This window comes from Hypanus sabinus, chromosome 9 (assembly GCF_030144855.1).
Source record: "Hypanus sabinus isolate sHypSab1 chromosome 9, sHypSab1.hap1, whole genome shotgun sequence".
Lineage (NCBI taxonomy): Eukaryota > Metazoa > Chordata > Chondrichthyes > Myliobatiformes > Dasyatidae > Hypanus > Hypanus sabinus.
Window position 1 is genome coordinate 160,347,125 of NC_082714.1, and position 23,423 is coordinate 160,370,547.

General features: G+C 44.7%; 1 protein-coding gene and 1 long non-coding RNA gene across 3 annotated transcripts in view; one reads left to right on the forward strand and one right to left on the reverse strand.

The window, feature by feature from the left end:
- sdc4 (syndecan 4) overlaps nt 1-8,192 on the reverse strand; it is a 27,175-nt gene extending 18,983 nt beyond the window's left edge. The window contains exon 1 of the mRNA XM_059980981.1: nt 7,954-8,192. Coding sequence (XP_059836964.1) covers nt 7,954-8,022 — 69 coding nt within the window. The 5' untranslated portion in view covers nt 8,023-8,192. The remainder of the gene's footprint in view (nt 1-7,953) is intronic.
- The window catches only part of LOC132399977 (uncharacterized), a 25,632-nt gene continuing 9,043 nt past the window's right edge, over nt 6,835-23,423 (forward strand). The window contains exons 1-3 of one of the 2 annotated variants that reach the window (XR_009514156.1): nt 6,835-7,101; nt 8,575-8,739; nt 21,819-21,996. This is a non-coding gene — a long non-coding RNA (uncharacterized LOC132399977). Of the gene's footprint in view, nt 7,102-8,366; nt 8,740-21,818; nt 21,997-23,423 lie in introns of those variants that run through there. The other variant, XR_009514155.1, reaches the window with a different exon arrangement.

Here is a 23,423-nt window from a genome sequence, read left to right on the forward strand (position 1 = left end):
ATGGAGGAGCAAAGGCAACAGAGCAGTTCAAGGCTACGAGACATGGATATGTAAACAAGACATAGGATTAGATTAAGCCATTCAGCCCATTGAGTCCAACCCACCATTCCATCATGGCAGATTTATCCCTGCTTAACCTCATTCTCCTGCCTTCTCCCCAAAACCCTGGACACCTTTACTAATCACAAAACACGAAATGCTGGAGGGAGTCAGCAAGTCAGGCAGCATCTGTGGGGAGGAATAAACAGATGACATTTGGGTAGAGACCCTTCTTCAGGACTCTTACTTGAACCTGGGAAAACACCTCATTGAATAGTTTCCATTTACTGATAAACTGAAGGGGCTGAATTGGGGCAACTTTATGCACTTACACACAGAAATTTTGCTGATGTGTGTTGGTTAGGATATGACATACAAAAACATTCAATAATGAAAACAGAACTAAAAAATAAAGTCAGGTTAATGTAATGAACTGATTATGGCTGAGCAAAAACTTTCACTGTAGGAGTGTGCAGTTGACAGTGAGTACAAAGTTTTCACAAGTATGTGGAATAGCTGACATAACTGCTGGATAGATTGCAGCCACATTTAATGAATTTTGGCACTTTGCCTTTTGGTGAAAGAATAGATTGGAGCCCCTCCCTGCTCTGTAGAGGCACTTTTACACCTCATCTCACACTAAGCAAGCCACTAGGGCCTATTGTAGGTATGTGGTGGCAATTCCACCATCCACCACCCCCCCCCAAATCTACTGCTCCTATTGTTCAAAAGGAAAGCAATAATCCAAGCAAACTTAGAATAAAATTTCTTCCCATACCAAATGGCCCAATTCTGCTTATCACGTCTAAGCCCGGCTGTGAAACGAGGAGGGTTGGGCATGGGGCATCCTACAAGAACCCAGAACTACAGAAGCTCCAAGATGACATCCTTGAGGGTGGAAGGATGCACCAAGAAGACAGGCCACATCTGGACAACTGGAGGGAACTGGCCCAGGACATAGGACTTTGTTGATCTGCTGTCAATAGTCAATGCCCTAGAGTGTGATGGCAAGCATCACCAGCCCTCATCACCCACCTTATTGACACTATGGATCTTCTGATGGGTGCTACCTGTGGTGCTAGGAGAGAGTTCCAGGATCAAGAGACAATGACATGATATGGAGTCGTGACAAGACAGTATTGTGCAACTTGGAGGGAAAATAAGAGTGGCTTGCATCATGCGATTAAAACAAAAGTGACATTCTGTGGGAGGTTTGCAAGCTGTGCATTGTAACTCAACCCTCACTCCTGTCTTTTAAAGGTTACACTGATCTCATGATACTTTGCCCAGGACACTCTTACACTGATCGGAGGAAGACCTTGAACTAAACCCTTACCTTTTGCCCAGGAGGACTCTGAAGGCTCAGTACTAAAGAGGGCATTTATCCCCATCCTCTACAGGGCTACCAAGATCCAGATGGGGTGACTAGCAGGAATTTTATCCAGCATCAACTAAAAGACAAGCGGAGCAGGAGCAACACACCAGTGCTGGAACTCAGGTCAGGTAGCAAACTCAGAAGGAAGTGAGAAAATAGTTGATGCTCCAGGTTGAGACCCTTCATCTGAACTGGAAAGGAGCTGGCAGAAGGTAGAGTCATCCAGAAGCAAAGCAGGACCTTATAATCCTTCCAGAGCACCATGATGGAACTCTAAACCAAGTCTTTAGATCATGCAGTTGGCTGTATGAGTATGTGTCAAGGGACACAAACTTGGGGCAGCTGCTGCAAGAGCTAGGTGGGGAAGGGCCAGTGTAGGGTTCTTCCCTCACTAGACGGTGAGGTTGGGTGAGGATACCCCTCAATTTTTGTAGTAATGTACCCCCCCCCCCCAGATGCCTCAAGTAGCAACAGTCCCATTGGTGTGCAGAAATGCAATAGAACCTGCTTAAAACAGACTACAAATACAGGAATAAAAGACATTGTATGGTTTATTCATGCAAATAATTTATGAATAAAGCTTATTTTGATTATATTTAAAAAATTCTAGAAGTCCCTTTTCAGCAAAGGAAGTAGATTTTATTTGGCAGAGCGTATTGGAAAAACATTGGCCCTTCACACAGTAGGATCTAACACAAGTTAACTTGGAAAGCTGTGCTGGATAAACAAAAATCTGGTGCTCAATAGTTAAAGAATACAATTAGAACAGATTCTCTGGCCCAGTGTTAACTTGTTCTAACAGGAAGAAACTAACTAAAAAGTTGAAACAATGCATCAAAACTGATATTGAAGCAACTGGATGTTGAACTTTCTCCTCAATTGAAAGATTGTTTGCATTGCAGACAACTGCTTAATCTAATCTGAATAGCAGGGATTTGGACAAATGTACAAAAGAGAAAATATGAAGGGAAACAGACTCATCTAGTTAGATGGAAAATTCAATGGCTAAGATAGCATCTCCCCCGGTGTCCCTCCCTTTTCTTCCATGGTCCACTTTCTTCAGCCCTTTTATCTTTTCCTACTGTCACCTCCCAGCTTCTTACTTCATCCCCTCCCCCAGCCATCTGGCTTTGCCTTTCATCATCTGGCTCGTCCTTCTTCCTCTTTCCTTCTCCCACCCACCTTATTCTGGCTTCCTTCTCCCTCCTTGCCAATCCTGAAGAGGCTCTCAGCCCAAAACATTAACTGCATTTGTTTCCATAGTTGTCTGACCAGCTGAGTTCCTCCAGTATTGTTACACTCTGGATTTCCAGCATCTGCAGAATCTCATGCGTTTCGAGAATTGAACCATCGCCGCTGATACCAGGGCCCTCATACATCAAGGAACAGTCCCAAGTTTGTGAAGGAGGTGAAGACCAAGGCTAGGTGAGACAAGCAGCAACAAGAGTTGTTCCCACGTACAAGAAGCGGGCTCTGCTTTACTGAGGAAGTGGCACACAACCAGGGGAATACCAGGTAGTGCTCCCTTTTGTAGGCATCAGTTACTGAAAGCACTAACAAAGTTCCCCTCTCCCTTCAAAGGAAGTGAAAACATCTCAGGCCCTAGAGTCATGAGCAAAATCAATATTCCAGTTCATTTTCAAGAGTGTAATGGAGTACTAAGGACAACCTTAAAGTTAAACCAGATTTCCCCCCCCACCTCAGGTGCAGTCAGGTCATTACCTGGCGCTACTCTGAAGCAGATGGTCTGAGCAATATCCACAAAAACCAGATAATCCAGTTTAATCTCTACATCTTGTTTACACACATTTCTCTGCCCACACTGGTATTAACTGATTCTGTACAAACAGTAGAAAGACTAAAAAGCCACAAAATATGCTGATAGAATGCACTGCTTGAGATAAGGAAGGTAATCCAGTGATGGGACCATCTCCATGGTTTAAAAATAACTAGCTCTTCCTTGACATTTATATCTACATGCAGAAAGCATCACTGTTCCATACTACTCGTCAACAACAAACACATCCTAGAGCAGAGGCTCTTAACGTTTTATGCCATGGACCTCTTGGGCAGTCCAATGAGAGCTATAGGACCCCTTCTCAAAATAATGTATTCAAATATATAAAATACACAGGATTACAAAAGAAACCAATTATATAGAAATAATTAAAATTTTAAAAATTGAGATATTAATGCATTAATATGCACCTGTTTTACTAATGATTGGTGGGTTAATTAGTCATTGTAAATTGTCCTGTAATCAGGTTACGATAAATTGGGGATTGTTGGGTAGTCAGAAGGACCTATTTCACACATTTTCCTCAAAAAAAATGGGCACAACAATTTGGTTTGTAATACAACTTCCCTTTCATATGGAAACAATATTCCCCTGAAATTCACTGCTTGTCTGTTCAAGGACAAAGGTTTTAAAACAATTCCTTCCTGTAAAAGTCAGATACTGTACAAACACAATGTCTCTCTTTCAACACTGCATGGGTAGGAATGCTTTGTATTGTAGCCAGTTTAGCATATGAAAAAGTGGCTTTACAATTCTAGGCAGAATGGATTGAACAATTAAATCTAAACATCTCCAATGATGGAAAGTACTGCTGCTAGTTATAACCCTTCTTGGCTGTGCCTCAGGGCAGTAGCATTCCTCACTGAGGACCCTCGTCTCAAATTTGCCATCTTCCTGTTACTGCTGCCAGGTTGTAGGTATTGGAGTGGAGCCTGAAGACCCACTCAGTGATACAGCCTCTCCTCCACCAGTTCTGAACTGTCTGCAAACAATACCTCATTATAAATTAGTGTGATTGTTTTCTATTGAAGGTACAATCACTTTCACTGTAATATATTGACCTCTGAGGCAATAGTTTCTTTTGCCATTACTGAAAAGCCCTTCAGCAGAAAATACACCTTTTGCACTAATTCTTACAATCTTTGGCTGCATAAAACAAAATTTCATTTCATACATCAATGACAATAAATCCGATTCTCTTATCAGCCCAAACCTCAGCTTGAAACTGTGCCAAAGACACTCCTGAAGTAGGCAAACAAAGTCTTGCAACACCAGGGTGCCATGGTCCATTAGTAAGTGTTGGAGTCAAAGCTAGAGAACAAGATTATTAAGTGGATCCAAGCTGATCATCCACATTCAAGATTCCCAATCAAAGCTGCAGATGGGAATCTTTCAGTGAAAATGTTGCCTCAAAGCCAATGGGAGTTTAAGCAGGTTCTGATAAAACCTTTCCTATGTGTCTGCCAAATACCACTGCTTGGCTGTGATAACATTCCAGCACATGGAAACATTACCTCAGAGGCCACTATTACAGTGAAAGTGACTTTGTACTATCAGAAATGCATTATGGTCTGCTTCCCTATGCAGGGAACTTAAAAATAAGAAAAATAATTTTAATTGCAGCTCTTAAGTGCTTGGGAGGTATTTATGGAGTCACTGAACACTGCAGAACAGAAACAGGACCTTTGGCCCACCTAGTCAGTGCCAAATTGTTATTCTGCCCAGTCTCATCGACTCCATCCATGTACTTCTGCAAAGTAAGTGCTGCCATCTAACTGGCAGCTACTCATCCACTAGCAGCTCATTCCACACTCTTACCACCCTCTGAGCGAAGATTATCTTAAATATTTCACTCTTAACCTGTGACCTCTGGCCCTAGTCCCACTTAACCTCAGTGGAAAGCATGCTTGCATTTACCCTATCTATTCACCTCAATTTTTTTTTTAATCCCTCTATCAAATTTAGTGCACACATTTCACCACTTGTCAATGCCAAGAACACACTCTAGTGTAGCCTCCAAACTGTGACCCAGTTTGTGTTTCCCCCCCCCCCAACACAGTAGGAATTCCCAGAATGCTAATATGTAGATGCTTAAAGCAAACTTTATAAATCATTAGGTTAACAAAACAAACAGAATGCTTCAAGTACCAGCAGATTAAATGCATGACGAGGCAGCCCAGTGCCCCAGGCACTACACAAGAGTTCTAATATTACAAGACCCATCACTGTCACAGAGATTTGGTGATAAAGAAGGCATTTGCCGAAAGAACAGAAATTGCACAAATACTTGATGGTAACAACACCAAGAGTGAAAGGAGGAAATTTCTTTCAATATGGTCAAGTCAATAACAGGGGTGTATCACAGTGGGTTAGTGGTTGAAGATAATGGATGCAAGGTCAGGGTAATACAACAGAATGGGTTATTCAGCCGAACTTTCTCTGCTAGCCATGTAGTCCAGTGAGCTAGTTCCACAAGACTAGAGCAGAATTAGGCAATTCAGCTCATCAAGTTTGCTCTGCCATTCCATGATGGCAATTATCTCTCTCAACCCCATTCTCCTGCCTTCTCCAAGCAACTTTGACCCCCTACTAATAAAAACCTATCTACTTCCACTTTAAATGCACCCAATGACTTTGCCTCCAGAGCCATCTCTAGCAACCAATTCCACAAATTCATCACCTTCTACCTCAGGGGTGCCACAGACCCTTACTATGAACAGAGGGGTTCTTAAACCTCAGGCTGGGAACCCCTGCTCTTGCTAAAGAAATTCTTCCTCACCTGTTCTTTAACCCATCTACCTGCTTTCGGCTCAGAGCCCTCCAAACCTCTCCTGCCTTTAAACAGTGATAGTCAGAGTATTAGTTCACAGGGTATTTATGATTAAAGTACATACATATCACCAGATACTATCCCGAGAATCACTTTCTTGTGTGAATTCACAGTAGAACAAAGAAATACAATATAATCAATGAACATCTGTACAAAGACTGGTAATCAATGTGCAAATACAAAAATAATTAATACTGAGAAATTGTAGAGTCTGTAGGTTGTAGAATGAGTTCAGAGTTGAGGAGAGTGAAATCTCCATATTAGTTCTTTCATCTCCACATTGCTGGGCAGCAATACCTCTCTACCCCCCACAGCCTGTAACCAACACAGGAGGCACTGGCATTAACCACACAACATTAGTCGCAAGAGGGAAGGGGAAGGCGCACCCTGCAGGTCAACAGAATTGGAGTGAAGAGCACATACTCATTATCCCCTGTGATATTTCATATTAGAATGATTATGGAACTTCTAATCTGACAAGTTTTCCCAATACTAGTACATGTTATCAGACTTATCTTTGGTCAACAGTGATATTATATGTCAATAAAAACATAACAAATGGTCTATTCAGTGCCATGCCATTGTTGGAGGGAGTGTCCCCAGGTGCAGTGAAGGAACGATACAGTGAAAGCTGAATTACCTTGGGAAGTTTGAAACACTTGGTACTGAATGTCTCAAGACCTGGCCTGTAACTTTACAGACGCTTGGCTAGAAACTTGAAAGAGGAAAGTGCTTGAAAGCTCTCAGCCACAACCAATCTGCCATAACTGGGGCAAGGAATCCAATCCCAACCCAATGTTGCTCATCTAGGCTCCGTGTGGCCTCATGCATTTACCCTAGAGTCAAGTTAACCAGCGACTGTAAATCAAGTCAGCACATACACTCACGTGTATTGCGAATTTGCCGTGGCGTAGGCGCAGCAAGCAACACGGCTAGAATTGTATGGGATACGCTTTGAGGGAGAGAATACGCAGAGGAGATCTGGGGATACAAGCAATGGGACTGCTCCGGGAGCCGATGCCCACCTTATGAGCCAAGGGGCCTCAAGCGCAGTAACAAGTACGTGTAAAATACAAATTTGCATTGCGAAGTACTGGCAGTAAATGTCAGCATCACTGGACACATTGCAAACCCTCAAAGTGCCTTGGGAACAAGGTAACAGCGTGTTAACCCCTTTAGCGGGCGAAGTAGTACCCACTTATAAACGATATTTAAACATTCTTACAAATGAATCTATTTAGCAAACAGGTAAGTTTAACCCTTTGCCTTCCACATGCGTACATGGTTGAGATCTTACCAACGGGGAGATTGGGAGGGAGTTCTCCCAATCGAAGTGCCTACGATCTCAGAGTACCTGGCACCCCAGTAATAGAAAAAACAGGTTACAAACTTGCGTGCGTTCTGAGTTCCAGTGCCTTATTTGTGACCAAAACCGCCTTGGAAGAGATTTTACGGGGAGGGAGAATGTCGCCGAGTTATATCGCGGTTGCGCCCGCGCAGGGACGTGCCACCGGCGCCACTTCACGAATGTTGGGGTCTCGCAACCTCTCAGTAGAAGTCTGTGACCTTTTGCCGGAGGAAATTCATCCACCAAACTCCTCGGGACTCGGGCGACTACAGAAAAGTTTCCTGATGCCAGTGAACGACACGATACTCGCTTATCTAAACCGCCCGAGGAGATCAGTAGATTGTATTTAAAGTGATGACGGGGAAAGACCAGGCACTCTAGAGACAAGAATAAATACTATTTTTAAAGAAACTCGATTGCCGGACTCGTCACCCCAGTAAAATAGACCTGAGTTGAAAGCGTATTACTTGTTGGGACTTCAAAAGTAAACTTATCATCAAAGAGATACTATACACAACCTTGATATTCGTCTTCAAGTATATGACAAAACCAGTAATACTTACCGTCTTGGCTGAGGAGACGTCCCAGGTGAAGATCACCAACACGGTAATCACTGCCCAGATTTTCAACATGGTTAAATTTCCCGAAGTTTAACGATCAGAAGCTTCCTCTTCGCTTAGCTGGAGACTGTCTTCCCTCTCGGCGCTAGGTTCCCTCCGATCTCGCCCTGAGTTCTGATCTGCGAGGTGTCTCCGAATTAAAGAGCGTGCCCTTGTAGATTTCGGCCGCCGCTTCTCCTAATAACTCGGTACAAGCAGAGTTGTAGTAATGACCGGGGACCCCGCCACGGCTGCTTTTACACTGTCGCCGGCTCCGCCCCCCCAGACGTAACCTTGTCACGTGAACGGATGAACTGGCGGGGAAAACACCGGGTGCGAAGTTGTTTCGGGGAGGGGGTCGTTCTTCCTCGGCATTAACTAACCACACACCAGCTCTTGAGAAGCAAAAAAAAAGGGAGAATGGGGATTTAATTGTTTCAAGCACAAACTGTGTCCTCTGAGAAATCGGAACGGGGCACTTCCTGGTCTGACGATTAGAAAACAAATGTTTTGGGGGAAAAAAATTCCGATGATCTCATGTGCTTTCGCATCTCATTGGTGGCTTGGAATTCCCTCTGCCCATAGCTCTGACGTGCTGGGGAGATCGAAACAGACGCACGATGCTGGGGAACTGTGGCGGCCAGGCAGCATCCATGGAAAAGAGACCGTTTCGGGCTGAGACCCTTCATCAGGACTAGAAAGGAAGGAAGAGGAAGTCATTTAAAAAAAATTACAACAGCCATAGATAGGGTAACTTAGTAAACTATTTAAGAACTTTTTAAAAGCTATTTATTAATGCTTTTTGGGAGGGTGATTTTAGATGCATATCATATTTATACTGAGTTAAATACTGTATGTAATTAGTTTTGCTACAATAAGTGTATGGGACACTGGAAAAATGTTGAATTTCCCCTTGGGGATGAATAAAGTATCTATCTATCTAGGGTAGACAGAATCCTTCTCTCTCTGGGTAGAACTGTCCAGTTGAAGAGGACATGATTTTAGGGTAAAAAGGCAAACAGAAAATGCTGGAGGAGCTCAGCAAGTCAGGCAGCATCAGGGGAGGGGAATGAGCAGTCCACGTTTCGGGCTGAGACCCTTCATCAGCACCTGCTCTGGATTTGCAGCACCTGCTGACTGTGTTTAAACTTTAAAGGCAAAAAGCGGGCATGTTTTTCTTTAACACAGTGTGGTGGGTGAAGTGTGGGAGGCGGAAGAAAGGAAATTATAGGCCAGTTAGCCTGACCTTAGTGGTGGGGAGGATGTTGATCTTTAAGGATGTGCTTTTAGGGCACTTGGCAGGAGGCAAAGAGTGGGAATAAAGGGAGTCTTTTCTGTTTGGCTGCCAGTGACTAGTGGTGTTCCATGGGGAGTGGTTTTGGGGTGGAATGGACGTGGAGAGGATGTTTCCCAAGTGGTGGATACAGCCTCAGAGTAGAGAGCAGGCCATTTAGAATAGGGAGGATGAGGAATTTCTTCAGTTAGAGGGTGGTAAATCTGTGGAATTCAATGCCAAGGGCACCCTTGGAGGCCAGAACACTGGGTGCATTTGAAGCAGAAGCCAATAGGTTCTTGATTAGTTAGGGTGTGAAAGCTTATGGGGAGAAGGCAGGAGACTGGGGTTGAGAGGGAAGTTGATGGAATAGCGGACAGACAATGGGCTGAATGGACTAATTCTGCTCCCATGACTTATGGTCGTACAGACAAGAATAACTTGCCAGGACAGTAGTGAAACTAGAATCAGAATCCAAATTAAAATCGGGTTTAACATCACAACAGACGTCGTGAAGTTTGTTGTTTGGTTGCAGCAGTATCAGAACAATAAGCAGGTATCTGCAACGGCGGAGATCACTCAGCTATCTAGTTGGTCGGGATCCCGCAGACACTAGCAGCCAGTGCAACGATAAAGATCTGGGTGACAATGTGGTTAACTGGATCAGCAAATCTGCAGATGACACCAAGATTGGGGGTGTAGTCGACAGTGAGGAAGGTTTACAGAGTGACCTAGATCAGTTGAAAAATAGCTGATGGAACTCAATGCAGCCAAGTGTCGGTTTTGCATTTTGTCAAGTCAAGTCACTTTTTATTGTCAGTTCGACCATAACTGCTGGTACAGCACACAGTAAAAATGAGACAATGTTTTTCAGGACCATGGTGCTTCATGAAACAATACAAAAACTGCACTAGACTACAGACCTACCCAGGACTGCATAAAATACACAGAACAGTGCAGGCATTACAATAAATAATAAACAAGACAATAGGCACAGCAGAGGGCCGTAGGTTGGTAGTCCGATGGCTTGGGGGAAAATCCACTACAAGAGCAGAATGGACGGGAGGGCCGGCCGGCTGGGGCTTGCTTTTTTCCTGGCACAGACTCCTGCCCGCTCGCCTCGCTTCCACTTCCTCGCACACCGCTTACGACGTCCCCAACTCCGGCCACCGGCATCAGGCGACTCCGAGGACTGCAGGCCCGATTCCCTCAGCAAGCCGAGGTCACGCAATCTAACCAGCAGATTTTCACGAAGGTTTGTTTTTGGGCGATCTCTGTATCGGAGCAGTATCTGGCGATGGTAGGTAGTCGCTCTGTTGTCCAATGCCCTAAACCCTAATTGTGCCTTAAAATTAAATTTAAAAACTAAATTAAAGTAGTACCAGATCCAAAAGGCCGCTACGGTCGTGTGCCGTGCTACCGGTGGTAGGACCAACCAGGGTAAGTCTTACACAGTGAATGATAGAGCGCTGGTGAGTGTGGTAGAACAAAATGGATTTGTGATTACAGGTACACGATTTGTTGAAAGTGGCATCACGGACAGATAGGGTCATAAAGAAATGTGGCAAATTGGCCTTCATAAATCAGTGTGTTGAGTACAGAAGTTGGGATGTTATGTTGAAGTTATACAAGACATTGCTGAGACCTAATTTGGAATATTATGTAGAGTTGTAATCACCTACCTGCAGGAAAGGTGTAAACAAGGTCAAACGAGTGCAGTGAAAATTTGTAAGGATGTTGCTGGATCTGGGGACCTGAGTTATAAGGAAAGATTAAGTAGGTTAGGACTGTATTATTTAGAATGTAGAAGACTGAGAGGAGATTTGTTAGAGGTATACAGAATTATGAGGGGTATAGATAAAGTAAATGCAAGCAGGCTTTTTCCACTGAGGTTGGGTGGAACTACAACCAGAGGTCTTCAATTAGGGGTGAAAAGTGAAAAGTTTAAGGGGAACATAAGGGGGAACTTCTTCACTCAGAGAGTTGTGAGAGTGTGGAACGAGCTGCCAGCACAAGTGGTCCACATAAGCTTGCTTTCAACATTTAAGAGAAGTTTGGATAGGTACATAGATAGTAAGGATATGGAGGGTTGTGGTCCTGGTGTTGGTCATTGGGAGTAGGCAGTTTAAAAGTCAGCGTGAACTAGATGGGCTGAAGGGCTTTTTTCTGTGCTGTACTTCTCTATGACAATGTTTCAAAGTTCAAAATAATTTTTATTATCGAAGTACATATATGTCACCACATACAACCCTGAGATTCATTCTCCTGCAGGCATACTCAGCAAATCCATAAAATATTAATTATTACAGGATCAACGAAAGATCAACCAGAAGACAGCAAACTATGCAAATATAAATAAATAGCAATCAAAATCAAGAGCATGAAATAACAAGATAAAGAGTCCTTAAAGTGAGATCATAGATTGTGGGAGCATTTCAATGGATGGACATGTGGGTGTAGTTATCCCCTGTGCTTAAGAACCTGATGGTTGAGGGGTAGTAACTGTTCTTGAGCCTGATGGTATGAATCCTGAGGCTCTTATGCTTTCTACCTGATGGCAGCAGTGAGAAAAGAGGATGGACTGGGTGGTGAGGATCTCGGATAATGGATGCTGCAGTCCTACAACAGTATTTCATGTTCGCAACCTAACTTCGGGCTTGGCGAACAGCCCTGCAAACAAGCAACCAATCCAAGCTACGAAGCTTCTACACTTCCATACAGCACAAGGCGTAAGAAATTACTGGGTAGCAATAAGGAAAATATATTAAAATCAGTGCAGAAGGTGAAGAAGTGTTTATGGGCTCATGGTCCATTCGGATAGCAGAATCACTATCAAGTTTACTGTCACTGACATACGCTGGGAAATTTGTTGTTTTGTGGCAGCAGTACAGTGCCATAAATTAAGAATTCCGTAAATCACAATAAGAAATATATAAAAATTAAATCGAGCGGCACAATAACGTAACGGTTAGCACAACGCTTTACAGAACAGGTGATTCAGGTTCAAAATAATATCAAAGTGGATAATAAAAGTTTTTTCAAGTATGTTAAAAATAAAAGAGAAATGAGAGTAGATATAGGACCACTAGAAAATTAGGCAGAAGAAATAATAATGGGGGACAAGGAGATGGCTAATGAACTTAATGTGTATTTTGTATCAGTCTTCACTGTGGAAGACACTAGCAGTATGCCTGATGTTGTAGTGTGTGAAGGAAAAGAAGTGGGTGCAGTTACTATTACAAGGGAGAAGATGCTCAAAAAGCTGAAAGATCTAAAGGTACATAAGTCACCCAGACCAGATGAACTGCACGCTAGGGTTCTGCAAGAGGTACAGTTAGGGATTGTGGTGGCATTAGAAATGATCTTTCAAAAATTAGTGGACTCTGGCATGGTACCAGAGGACTGGAAAACTGCAAATATCAGTCCACTCTTTAAGAAAGGAAGAAGGCAACAGAAAGGAAATTATAGACCAGTTAGCCTGACCTCAGTGGTTGGGAAGATGTTACAGTCAATTGTTAAGGATGAGGTGATGGAGTACTTGGTGACACAGGACAAGATAGGACACAGTCAGCATGGTTTCCTTCAGGGAAAATCCATCCCGACGAACCTTTTGGAATTCTTTGAGGAGATTACAAGTAGGATAGATAAAGGGGATGTAGTGGATGTTGTATATTTGGACTTTCAGAAGTCCTTTGACAAGGTGCCACACATGAGGCTGCTTACCCAGTTAAGAGCCCATGGTATGACAGGGAAGTTACTAACATGGTTAGAGCATTGGCTGATGGGTAGGAGGCAGCGAGTGGGAATAAAAGGATCCTTTTCTGGTTGGCTGCCAGTGACTAGCGGTGTTCTGCAGGGGTTGGTGTTGGGACCACTTCTTTTTATGCTATATATAAATGATTTAGATGATGGAATAGATGGCTTTATTGCCAAGTTTACAGATGATACAATGATTGTTGCAGGGGCAGGTAGTGTTCAGGAAACAGGTAGGCTGCAGAAGGACTTAGACAGATTAGGGGAATGGACAAGAAAGTGGCAAATGAAATACAATGTTAGAAAATACACGATCATGCACTTGAGTAGTAGAAAAAAATGTGCGGACTATTTTCTAAATGGGGAGGAAATCCAGGAATCTGAGATGCAGAGGGACTTGGGAATCCTTGTACAGAACACCCTGAAGGTTAACTGGCAGGTTGAGTCGGCGGTGAGGAAGGCAAATGCAATGTTAGCATTCATTTCAAGTGGTCTAGAATACAAGAGCAGGGATGTGATGCTGAAGCTTTATAAGGTACTGGTGAGGCCTCACCTTGAGTATTGTGAACAGTTTTGGGCCCCTCATCTTAGAAAAGATGTGCTGGCATTGGAGAGGGTCCAGAGGAGGTTCACAGGGATGATTCCAGGAATGAAAGGGTTATCATAAGTGGAACGTTTGATGTCTCTGGGTCTGTACTCACTGGAATTCAGAAGGATGAGGGGGATCTCATTGAAACCTTTCGAATGTTGAAAGGCCTGGACATAGTAGGTGTGGAATGGACGTTTCCCATGGTGGGAGAGTCTAAGCACAGCTTCAGGATAGAGGGACACCCTTTCAAAACAGAGATGCGGAGAAATTTCTTTAGCTACAGGTGAACTTGTGGAATTTGTTGCCACATGCAGCTGTGGAAGCCAGTTTGTTGGGTGCATTTAAGGCAGGGATTGATAAGTTCTAGATTGGACCCCATCAAAGGTTATGGGGAGAAAGCTGGGAACTGGGGTTGAGGAGGAGAGAAAAAAAAAGTATCAGCCATGATTGAATGATGGAGCAGACTCGATGGGCCAAATGGCCTAATTCTGCTCCTGTGTCTTATTGTCTAATTCCTGCTACTGTCTGTAAGGTGTCTGTACATTCTTCCCATGACCATGTGGGTTTCCTCTGGATGCTCTGGGTACAACTAGAGGTCATGATTAAGGGTGAAAGGTGAAAAGTTTAAGGGGAACATGAAGGGAAATTTCTTTACTAAGAGGGTTGTGAGAGTGTGGAACAAGCTGCTAGCACAAGTGATGGATGTGAGCTTGATTTCAACGTTTAAGAGAAGTTTGGATAGGTACATGGTTTGGTCCCGGTGCGGGCCAATGGGAGTAGGCAATTTTAGTGGTTCAGCATGGACTAGATGGGGTGAAGGGCCTGTTTCAATGCTGTAATTTTCTATGACTCTATTTGGGTGCCATGGTAGCCATTACAGCCCAGGCCTCAGTTCAGAGTTCAATTCTAACGTCCTCTGTAAGAAAGAGTCAAATTCTTCCCATTTGCGCTTGGGTTTCCTCTAGAGGCTCCAGTTTCCTCCCACAGTCCAATGATGTAGCGGTTAGTAAGTTAATTGGTCATTGTAAATTGTCTTGTGACTAGGCTAGCGTTAAATCGGTGGGTTGCTGGTCAATGTGCTTTGCTGGGCCGGAATGGTCCATGCTTCATCTCTGAACAAAAAAATCTGCAGTGTCCTGTGACTACGTTGATTTGAATAGCAGGCAGGCTGCATCTGATGGAGACACAAGAGATGGCAGATGCTGGAATTCAGTGAATCGAACAGCATCTGTGGAGGGAAATGGACAGTTGATGATTTGGATCAAGACCCTATATCAGCCTGTTTCTTCTGGTTTTCAAAAACTTCAGGATTTCCCATCTCCCCACAGATGCCGGGAATCTCTGCTCAATGGGATACGGGACATTCGGGACGGTATACACACAGATTCAACATTCAAGGTTAATGACAAGATTGTTCAATGTCATTTCCAGTACACAAGTGTAAATGAGAACAAAATAATTGTTACTCCGGATCTGATGCAGCACAAAAAAAAACACAGCAAGATAAAGAACAGAATAATTTTTGATAAACACAATAACTATAAATATAGTACATCAGATCGCTTATATACATAGATCGATTGCAGGTCCATAAAGTAAGGCTGGGAGCATCCGTAATAAGGTAACTCTGACAGGAAATGATAACGTAGTGGTGGTGGGGAGAGTTAGTGGGTGGAGATGCTGATCAGCCTTTCTGCTTGTGGAAAGTAGCTCTTTTTGAGTCTGGTGCTCTTGGTGTGGGTGCTACGTAGCCTGCTCCCTGATGGGAGTGGGGTGAACAGTCCACAAGCTGGGTGGGTGGGATCCTTTGTGACGCTACTGGCCTTTTTCCAGATCCTGCCGTTTCACTGTACTAAGGAACGGGTTATTCCATGGTTTCCACCTCAAGCCTCATCAGTCATCTCGAAACCTGCAGAACCGGAATGGAATTGAGTCATCTTCACCCTGAAGAAAGGCCCAAGAAGACGACGCTTGATTGAAAATTGGCTGTAAGGTGCTTTGGATAGTCTTAGAGACACAGAGTTATACAGCATAGAAACTGACCATTCGGCCCAACTCCTTCACGGCGACCAGAGCTTTGCCCCTCCTCACTTACATCTAACCCCCAGCTGACCTCAGCACCAACCAATCATACAGTGTTCTACTTTGTGATTCAGCAGAAAGATAAAGATATGCTGTGGTGTTACGTCAGTGGTTTAGAAATGCCAGGCTGATCACAGATAGACTGATATAAAAAGGATATGCTTTCCCCACATATATAAAATAAACTACAATTGTGGTTTGTGAGGTGAACCAACTTACTGTAGAGAAGACTTGAAGCCACCTAGTTACTTACTCAGCTGCACCATGTACAGTTGCTGCTAGATTCATTGGGTAGCATTTCCCACCGCCTCCTCCACCTTCAAGTCCAGGCTGCAGTGCATGGTCTGCTCAACGGAGAGGATCATTGGCATCAAATTTCCTTTTCATCATCAGAGTGAAGAAACGAGCATTCTGGTAGTAAAGTGATTCTGATTCCGATGTGGTAGGATGGTGCCCTGTGAGATGTTGTTCAGTGGGTACACAGATCTCCCAGCTGCCTGTGCATCTCTGAAGAAGCTGCTCCTTGCCTTCTGACTGCATTTTAGCTCCAGCCTCTTCATCTCTGGTCATCCATTTGGAGGGAGGATCTGCTAGCAACCCGACTCCTGGGATCTCCTCCTGAGATGGCAATCTGTGAGTACTGGAGATGGGTAGTGGAGGGTCCCTGGCACTAGCTAAGATAGATATTTGTGGGTCCTGAAGACAGGGAGCAGAAAGTTCTGGAGCTGGGTACACACCTATGCATGAGTCCTGGAGACGGGCAGCAGAGGGTGTCTGGGGCTGCCTATGACAAATATCAGTGGGTCCTGGAGACGGGTAGCAGAGGGGGTCTGGGGCTGCCTATGACAACTATCAAAGGGTCCTGGAGACGGGTAGCAGAGGGTGTCTGGGGCTGCCTATGACAAATATCAATGGGTCCTGGAGACGGGTAGCAGAGGGGGTCTGGGGCTGCCTATGACAACTATCAATGGGTCCTGGAGACGGGTAGCAGAGGGTGTCTGGGGCTGCCTATGACAAATATCAAAGGGTCCTGGAGACGGGTAGCAGAGGGTGTCTGGGGCTGCCTATGACAAATATCAGTGGGTCCTGGAGACGGGTAGCAGAGGGTGTCTGGGGCTGCCTATGACAAATATCAATGGGTCCTGGAGACGGGTAGCAGAGGGTTCCATCCAGGCTTACTGCCTGGAAATGTTCAGGAGGTATATCGATGCCTGTGTAGCCATGGAAAAAGATTACACTGCATCCATTGGTAACATAGCGATGTTTCAAGACTGTTGGGCACTGTGGGGGAGGAATACCATCGGTCATGAGGATGGGTATGTGTTAGCTTAGTCTGTGTTAGTCATGATTTCTCTGGTTCTTGTTTGTAATGTGATTGTACAATCGTGGTTTCAATTGATAGTAAAGATATTTCTGTAAAATAAATGCCACCTGACCATCCTGCTCTGCCCCATCAATCATAGATGAGCGATACCCAGTCAGCAGTGTCTGAGGGGTTGGGGAGCGTTACCTCCACGCTCTTTGCGATGTCTTGGGGTGGCACGGGAGCATCGCGGTTAGTAGAGCATTATTACCGCGCCAGCATCCTGCGTTCAATTCCCACCGCTGTCTGCAAGGAACTCGTACCTTCTCCCCGTGACCGCGTGGGTTTCCTCCGGGTGCCCTGCTTTCCTCCCACATCCCAAAGATGTACGTATGGGTTAGGGTCAGTGGGTTGTGGGCTTACTGCATTGGTGCCAGAAACTCAGTGACACTTGCGGGCTGCTACACCCCCCCCCCCCCAGCACATCCTCGAATTCCGTCGGTGGTTGACGCAAATGATGCACCTCACTGTATGTTTCGATGTGCATGTGCCAAATAAAGCTGATCTTTGCCTCTCGAATTTTCAACGTTCCTCGTCCGCCCGCGTTAGCAAAATGGTACTGCTACAGTATCAGCTTGTTGCTGTTACATGTACTGAATTACACAGGCGGCAGGGTGGAGATATGTCTTTCACTGCTGTGCGTAGCGAACAAATTTACCGAGTTACAGCAAAAACTTTGTTTTGCAAGCTATCCATACAGATCAACTCAAAACAAAAGTGCCTCGAGGTAGTAGAAGGGGAAAGCAATAATATAATGGTGTAGCCATCATAGAGAAAGGGCAGTGCAGACGGACAATAAGATGCAATGCTATGACAAGGGACAGTAGATTGTGAGGTCGAGTCTATTGTTTAATGGTCTTATAACGGTGGAACAGAAGCTGACCTTGAGCCTGGTGGTATGTGATTTTGGGCCAAGAGGAAATGTCTGAGGTGGGTGGGGTCTTTGATTATCCTGGCTCTTTTACCAGGGTAGTGAGAAGCACAGACTGCCTCGGAGGGGATGCTGGCTTCAATGATCTGCTGAGTTGCATCCTCGTCTCTCTGCAGCTTACGGCAGTCTTGGGCAGAGCAGATGCTGTACAAAACTCAGCAAGTCAGGCGGCACGTATGGAGGGGAATGAGCAGTCAACATTTTGGCCCTGCCAAGGAAGGTGAGCAGAAGCCGGAATCCAGTTAGGATCATTTCTATGCTGCCCTTATAAAAATTGGTGAAGCTCAATGGAGACAAGAAATTTCCTTAGATTTCTGAGGAAGTAGAGGCAATAAAGATTCAAAGTACATTTATTATGGAAGTATATACGCAGAGTACAACCCTGTGGTGGGTCTTCCTTACAGACAGCCACAAAGAACACCATGGAACTTGTTCAAAAAAAAATCCAACCCCCGCCCCCCCACCTATGTGCAAAAAAATCAAATCGTACAAAGGCCAACAGAAAAAAGAAGAGGAAAACGCAGGATATAAAACACAAAATGGAAAGAGTCCAGGCTTATTCAGTTCAGCTCAGTGTTCGTTATCTGCTGGCTGCCCTGATTAAAAATCGCACAAAATAGCAACAAAAGAAGGAGGGACCAGAAACCAGAGACACATCATAACGTGAACTACAGAGTCCAGCCCACAAACCATGTCGCTTAAAACCAGAACTCTGACAGCATCGAGGGAGTGTGCGAGAGAGACTGTCTCATGCAGACTCCTTCTTCTAGCTGCAGTAAGTGAGAGGCTGGTAGATGGCACTGAACATCTGCTTGCTTCTGATCTCGAGCTTGATGATTTTCAATTTTCTTCGGCACTTTAATCGGCGAGATCGGTGAGAATTGGAGTCGATCGTGGGCTCGTGACCAGTCTCCAGGCCTCTTGGCCTTGAGGCAGCACACTTCTCCCAGGACACCCTCGGAGACAGCAGAATGCCAGATTGCTCAATTGGCCCCAAAACACACCACCAAAATGTAGATCCCAGGCTCCAGAACCACATCTGAAAGAAAAAGGATGTGAAAGAAGTACAGTAGTTTCATGACCCGTCCAGAGGATGCTGCCCTGGGTCACAATGTTCACAGGTGCCATTTACTTTGACTTGATGTGTACACCTGGGAAATGGAACGTCTCAACCATCCCCAGCTCAGCACTATTGGTCAAGTTCAAGTTCAAATCTGTTGTCATTTCAACCGTATAGATGTATACCACCACACGAAACAACTTTCCTCCAGACCAGGGTGCACAACACAATACATATAACTCATACACAACACATGCCACAAATAAATCGCAAATAATAAAATAAATTCCAGAAGATTGACATTTAGCATAAGGTGCATTTACAACGCAAGTCAAAATGCAAATAGTATAATGCTCAAAGTTCAAAGTAAATTTATTATCAGAGTACATATATGTCACAACCCTGAGATTCTTTATCTGCGAGCATACTTAGCAAACCTATAGAACAGTAACTGTAAGCAGGATCAAAGAACAACAAACTGCAAATGCAAATATAAATAAACAGCAACAAATAACAAGCATGAAATAACAAGATAAAAGTTCCCTTAAATGAATGAAGTTAGCCCAATCTGTTGAAGAGCCTGATGGGTGAGGGGTAGTAACTGTTCTTGAACCTGGTGGTGCGAGTCCTGAGGCTCCTGGACCTTCTACCTGATGACAGCAGTGAGAAAAGAATATGGCGTGTGTGGTGAGGATCTTTGATAATGGATGCTGCTTTTCTACAGCATTGTTTCATGTAGATGCGCTCAATGGTTGGGAGGGTTTTACCCGTGATGTCCTGGGCCAAATCCACTACCTTTTGTAAGATTTTCCACTCAAGGGCATTGATGTTTCCACATCAGGCTGTAATGCAGCCAATCAGCACTCTACCCACTGCACATCTACAGAAGCTTGTCAAACCCTTGATGACATGCCGAAACTCCGCAGACTGCTGAGGCAATAGAGGCGCTATTGTGTTTTCTTTGCAATTATGTTTATATGATGGGCCCAGGACTGGTCTTCTGAGATAGTGACTCCCAGAACTTTAAAGTTACTGGCCCACTCCACCTCTGATCCTCTGATGAGTACTGGCTCATGGACCTCTGGTTTCCCTCTCCTGAAGTCTACAATCCATTCCTTGGTCTTATTGACATTGAGTGAGAGGTGGTTGTTCTGATGCTTCTCAGCCAAACAATCTCTCTTCTGTATGCTGATCCATCACCACCTTTGATACAGCCCACAACAGTGGTGTCATCAGCAGACTTGAGTATGGTGTTGGAGCAGTGTTTAGCCACTCAATCATGGGTGACTACCGACGCTTCATACATGGTGAGATCTGGGTGGGGGCAGGGAGTTCAGTACTCCTATGGCCTGGGGGAAGAAGCTGTTTCCCATCTCTACAGTCCTTGTTGTAATGCTACAGTAGTCCTGACCCGATGATAGGGGATCGAAGAGATTGTGGGGCTCATTGGAGGGATCCTTGACGATGTTAATAGCCTTGATAAATATCTCACAAACAAGAGAAAATCTGCAGATGTTGGAAATCCAAACCACACACACACACACACAAAATGCTGGATGAACTCAGCAGGCCAGGCAGCATCTAAGGAAAAGAGTACAGTTGACATTTTGGGCCAAAACCCTTCAGCAGGACCAGAGGTAAAAAGATGAGGAGCAGGGGTAAAAGGAGGGGGTGGGGGAGGGAGGGAGAAATGCAAGGTCATAGGTGAAACAGGGGGGTGAAGTAAAGAGCTCCTCATTCTTCAAAGAAAGAGGCTTTCCTTCTTCTACCATCAACTCTGCCCTCAACTGCATCTCTTCCATTTCACATACGTTTGCTGTCACCCCATCCTCCTTCCACCCTACCAGGGATAGGGTTCCTCTTGTTGTCACCTACCACCCCACCAGCCTTCACGTCCAGAATATAATTCTCAGCAACTTCTGCCATCTCCAATGGGATCCCACCACCAAGAACATCTTTCCCTTCCCCCCACACCACTTTTTGATCTCCACAGGGATTACGCCCTACGCAACTTCCTTGTCCATTCATCCCTCTCCATTGATCTCGCTCCTGGTACTTACCTTTGCAAGCGGAACAAGTGCCACACCTGCCCCTACGTCTTCTCCTTCACTAGCATTCAGGGCCCCAAACAGTCCATCCAGGTGAGGCAACACTTCACCTGTGAATCTGTTGGGGTTACATACTGTGTCCGGTGCTCCTGGTGTGGCTTCCTGTATACCGGTGAGGCCCAATGTAGATTTGGAGATGCTTTGCCAAGCACCTATGTTTTGATCATCAGAAAAAGTGGGATCTCCTAGTAGCCATCTATTTTAATTCCACTTCCCATTCCCATTCCACTATGTCTATCCGTGGCCTCCTCTACTGTTGTGATGAAGCTACACTCAGGCTGGAGGAACAACACCTTCTATTCCGTCAGGGTAGCCTCCAACCTGATGGCATGAACATCGAATTCTAGTGCTACCAGTGATGTCCCTGCCCCTCCTTCATCATCCCCCAAACCCTTTTCCATCATCTCCCTCTGGTGCTCCTCCCCCCTTTTCTTTCTTCCATGGCTTTCTGTGCTCTCCTATTAGATCCCCCCTTCTCCAGTCCTGTATCTCTTTCACCAATCAACTTCCCAGCTCTTAACTTCACCTCTCCCTCTCCCAATTTCACCTATTACCTTGTGTTTCTCTCTCCCCCGCTTCCACCCTCTAACTCCAACTTCTCATCTTTTTTTTTGCTCCAGTCCTGCTGAAGGATCTCAGCCTGAAACATCAACTGTTCTCTTTTCCATAGATGCTCCCTGGCCTGCTGGGTTCCTGCAGCATTTTGTGCGTGTTGATAAATATCTCGGATGGGTGGAAGAGAGACCCCGATGATCTTCTCAGCGGTCCTCACCGTCGTTCGTAGGGTCTTGCAGTCAAATGCACCACCCAGGTCATCCTGTCTTCTTGCTGTTGCCATCAGGAAGAAGGTACTTATCGCTTATTTATTTATTATTATGACTTTATTTTTCTTTTGTACTTTCACAGTTTGCTTTTGTTTTGCACACTGATTGTACACTTCGTTGGATGAGGTCTTTCACTGATTCTGTTATGGTTGTTGGATTTACCGAGTATGTCTACAACAAAATGAACCTCATGGTTGCATGTAATGACATATATGTGCTTTGTTAATAAATTTATTTTGAACTTTGAATTCCTGTACCAGACGGTAATGCAGCAGGTCAGGACACCTGTAAAATTTGGTTAGAATGGCGGTGTGAGGGAGCCTTGCTCACCTCAATATCCCAGCAACTGGAGGTACTGCTATGCTTCCTTGATTAAAGAGGTGCTGTCACGCAGGGTCATGCGCACCTTCGTATTTCCTGAAGTCAGTGATAAGGCTCTTTTGTTGACACTGTAGGCTGGTCTTCTGATGGCCCAACGTTTAATGTCTGCCCCCAAAGTATTGTGCCAACTAGATTCTGTGTCTATGCCCACAAGTTTCCAGTAGAGAACCAGGATGAAGTGAAATACAGATCTCTGCTCAGGAAGGAGTTGTCAAAGATGAAGCAGAATTATACAACCATAAGACCATAAGATATTGGAGCAGAATTAAGTCATTTGGCCCATTGAATCTGCTCCACTATTTCATCATGGCTGATCCATTTCCCTCTCAGCCTTAATCTCCTGCCTTCTCCCTGTATCCCTTCATATCCCGACTAAACAAGGATCTATCACTTCTGTCTTGACTTGGCCATCCGTGTTAATGAATTTCACAGTTTCACCACTCTCTGGATAAAGAAATTCCCCTTCATCTTCATTCCAAATAGACATTCCTCAAATCTGAGGCTGTGTCCTCTGGTCTTAGACTCCTCTCCACCCCCAATCGGAGATATTCTCTCCACATCCACTCTATCAAGGCCTATCAACGTTTGACAGGTTTCAAGCTATCCAGTGAAGTCTACCTCATTTTTCTGAACTCCAGTGAGTACAGTCCCAAAACTATCAAACGCTCGTCAGATGATATCTGTGGAAATTCCCAAAGGGAGAGAGGGAAACTCCCTCCACCCTTTAGTAAATTAACTAGCTCAGTGTAGCCTAGGGGAGCCTGGGTAGAATGGAATGTACAGTGTATTCCCCACCTATGCGATATCATGCACTACAAGGACTTTGCGGAACTTGAGGACCCGAGTTATAGCAGAAGGTTGAATAGGTTAGGACTTTATTCCTCAGAGTGTAGGAGAATGAAGAGAGATTTAATGGAGGTATACAAAATTATGAGGAACATAGATAAGGTTCATGCAAGCATGCATTTTTCCACTGAGGTTGGGTGAGACTAGAGGTCATAGTTAAGGGTGAAAGATGAAATATTTAAGGAGAACCTGAGGGGAGGGTGCTGCGAGTGTGGAGAGAAGTG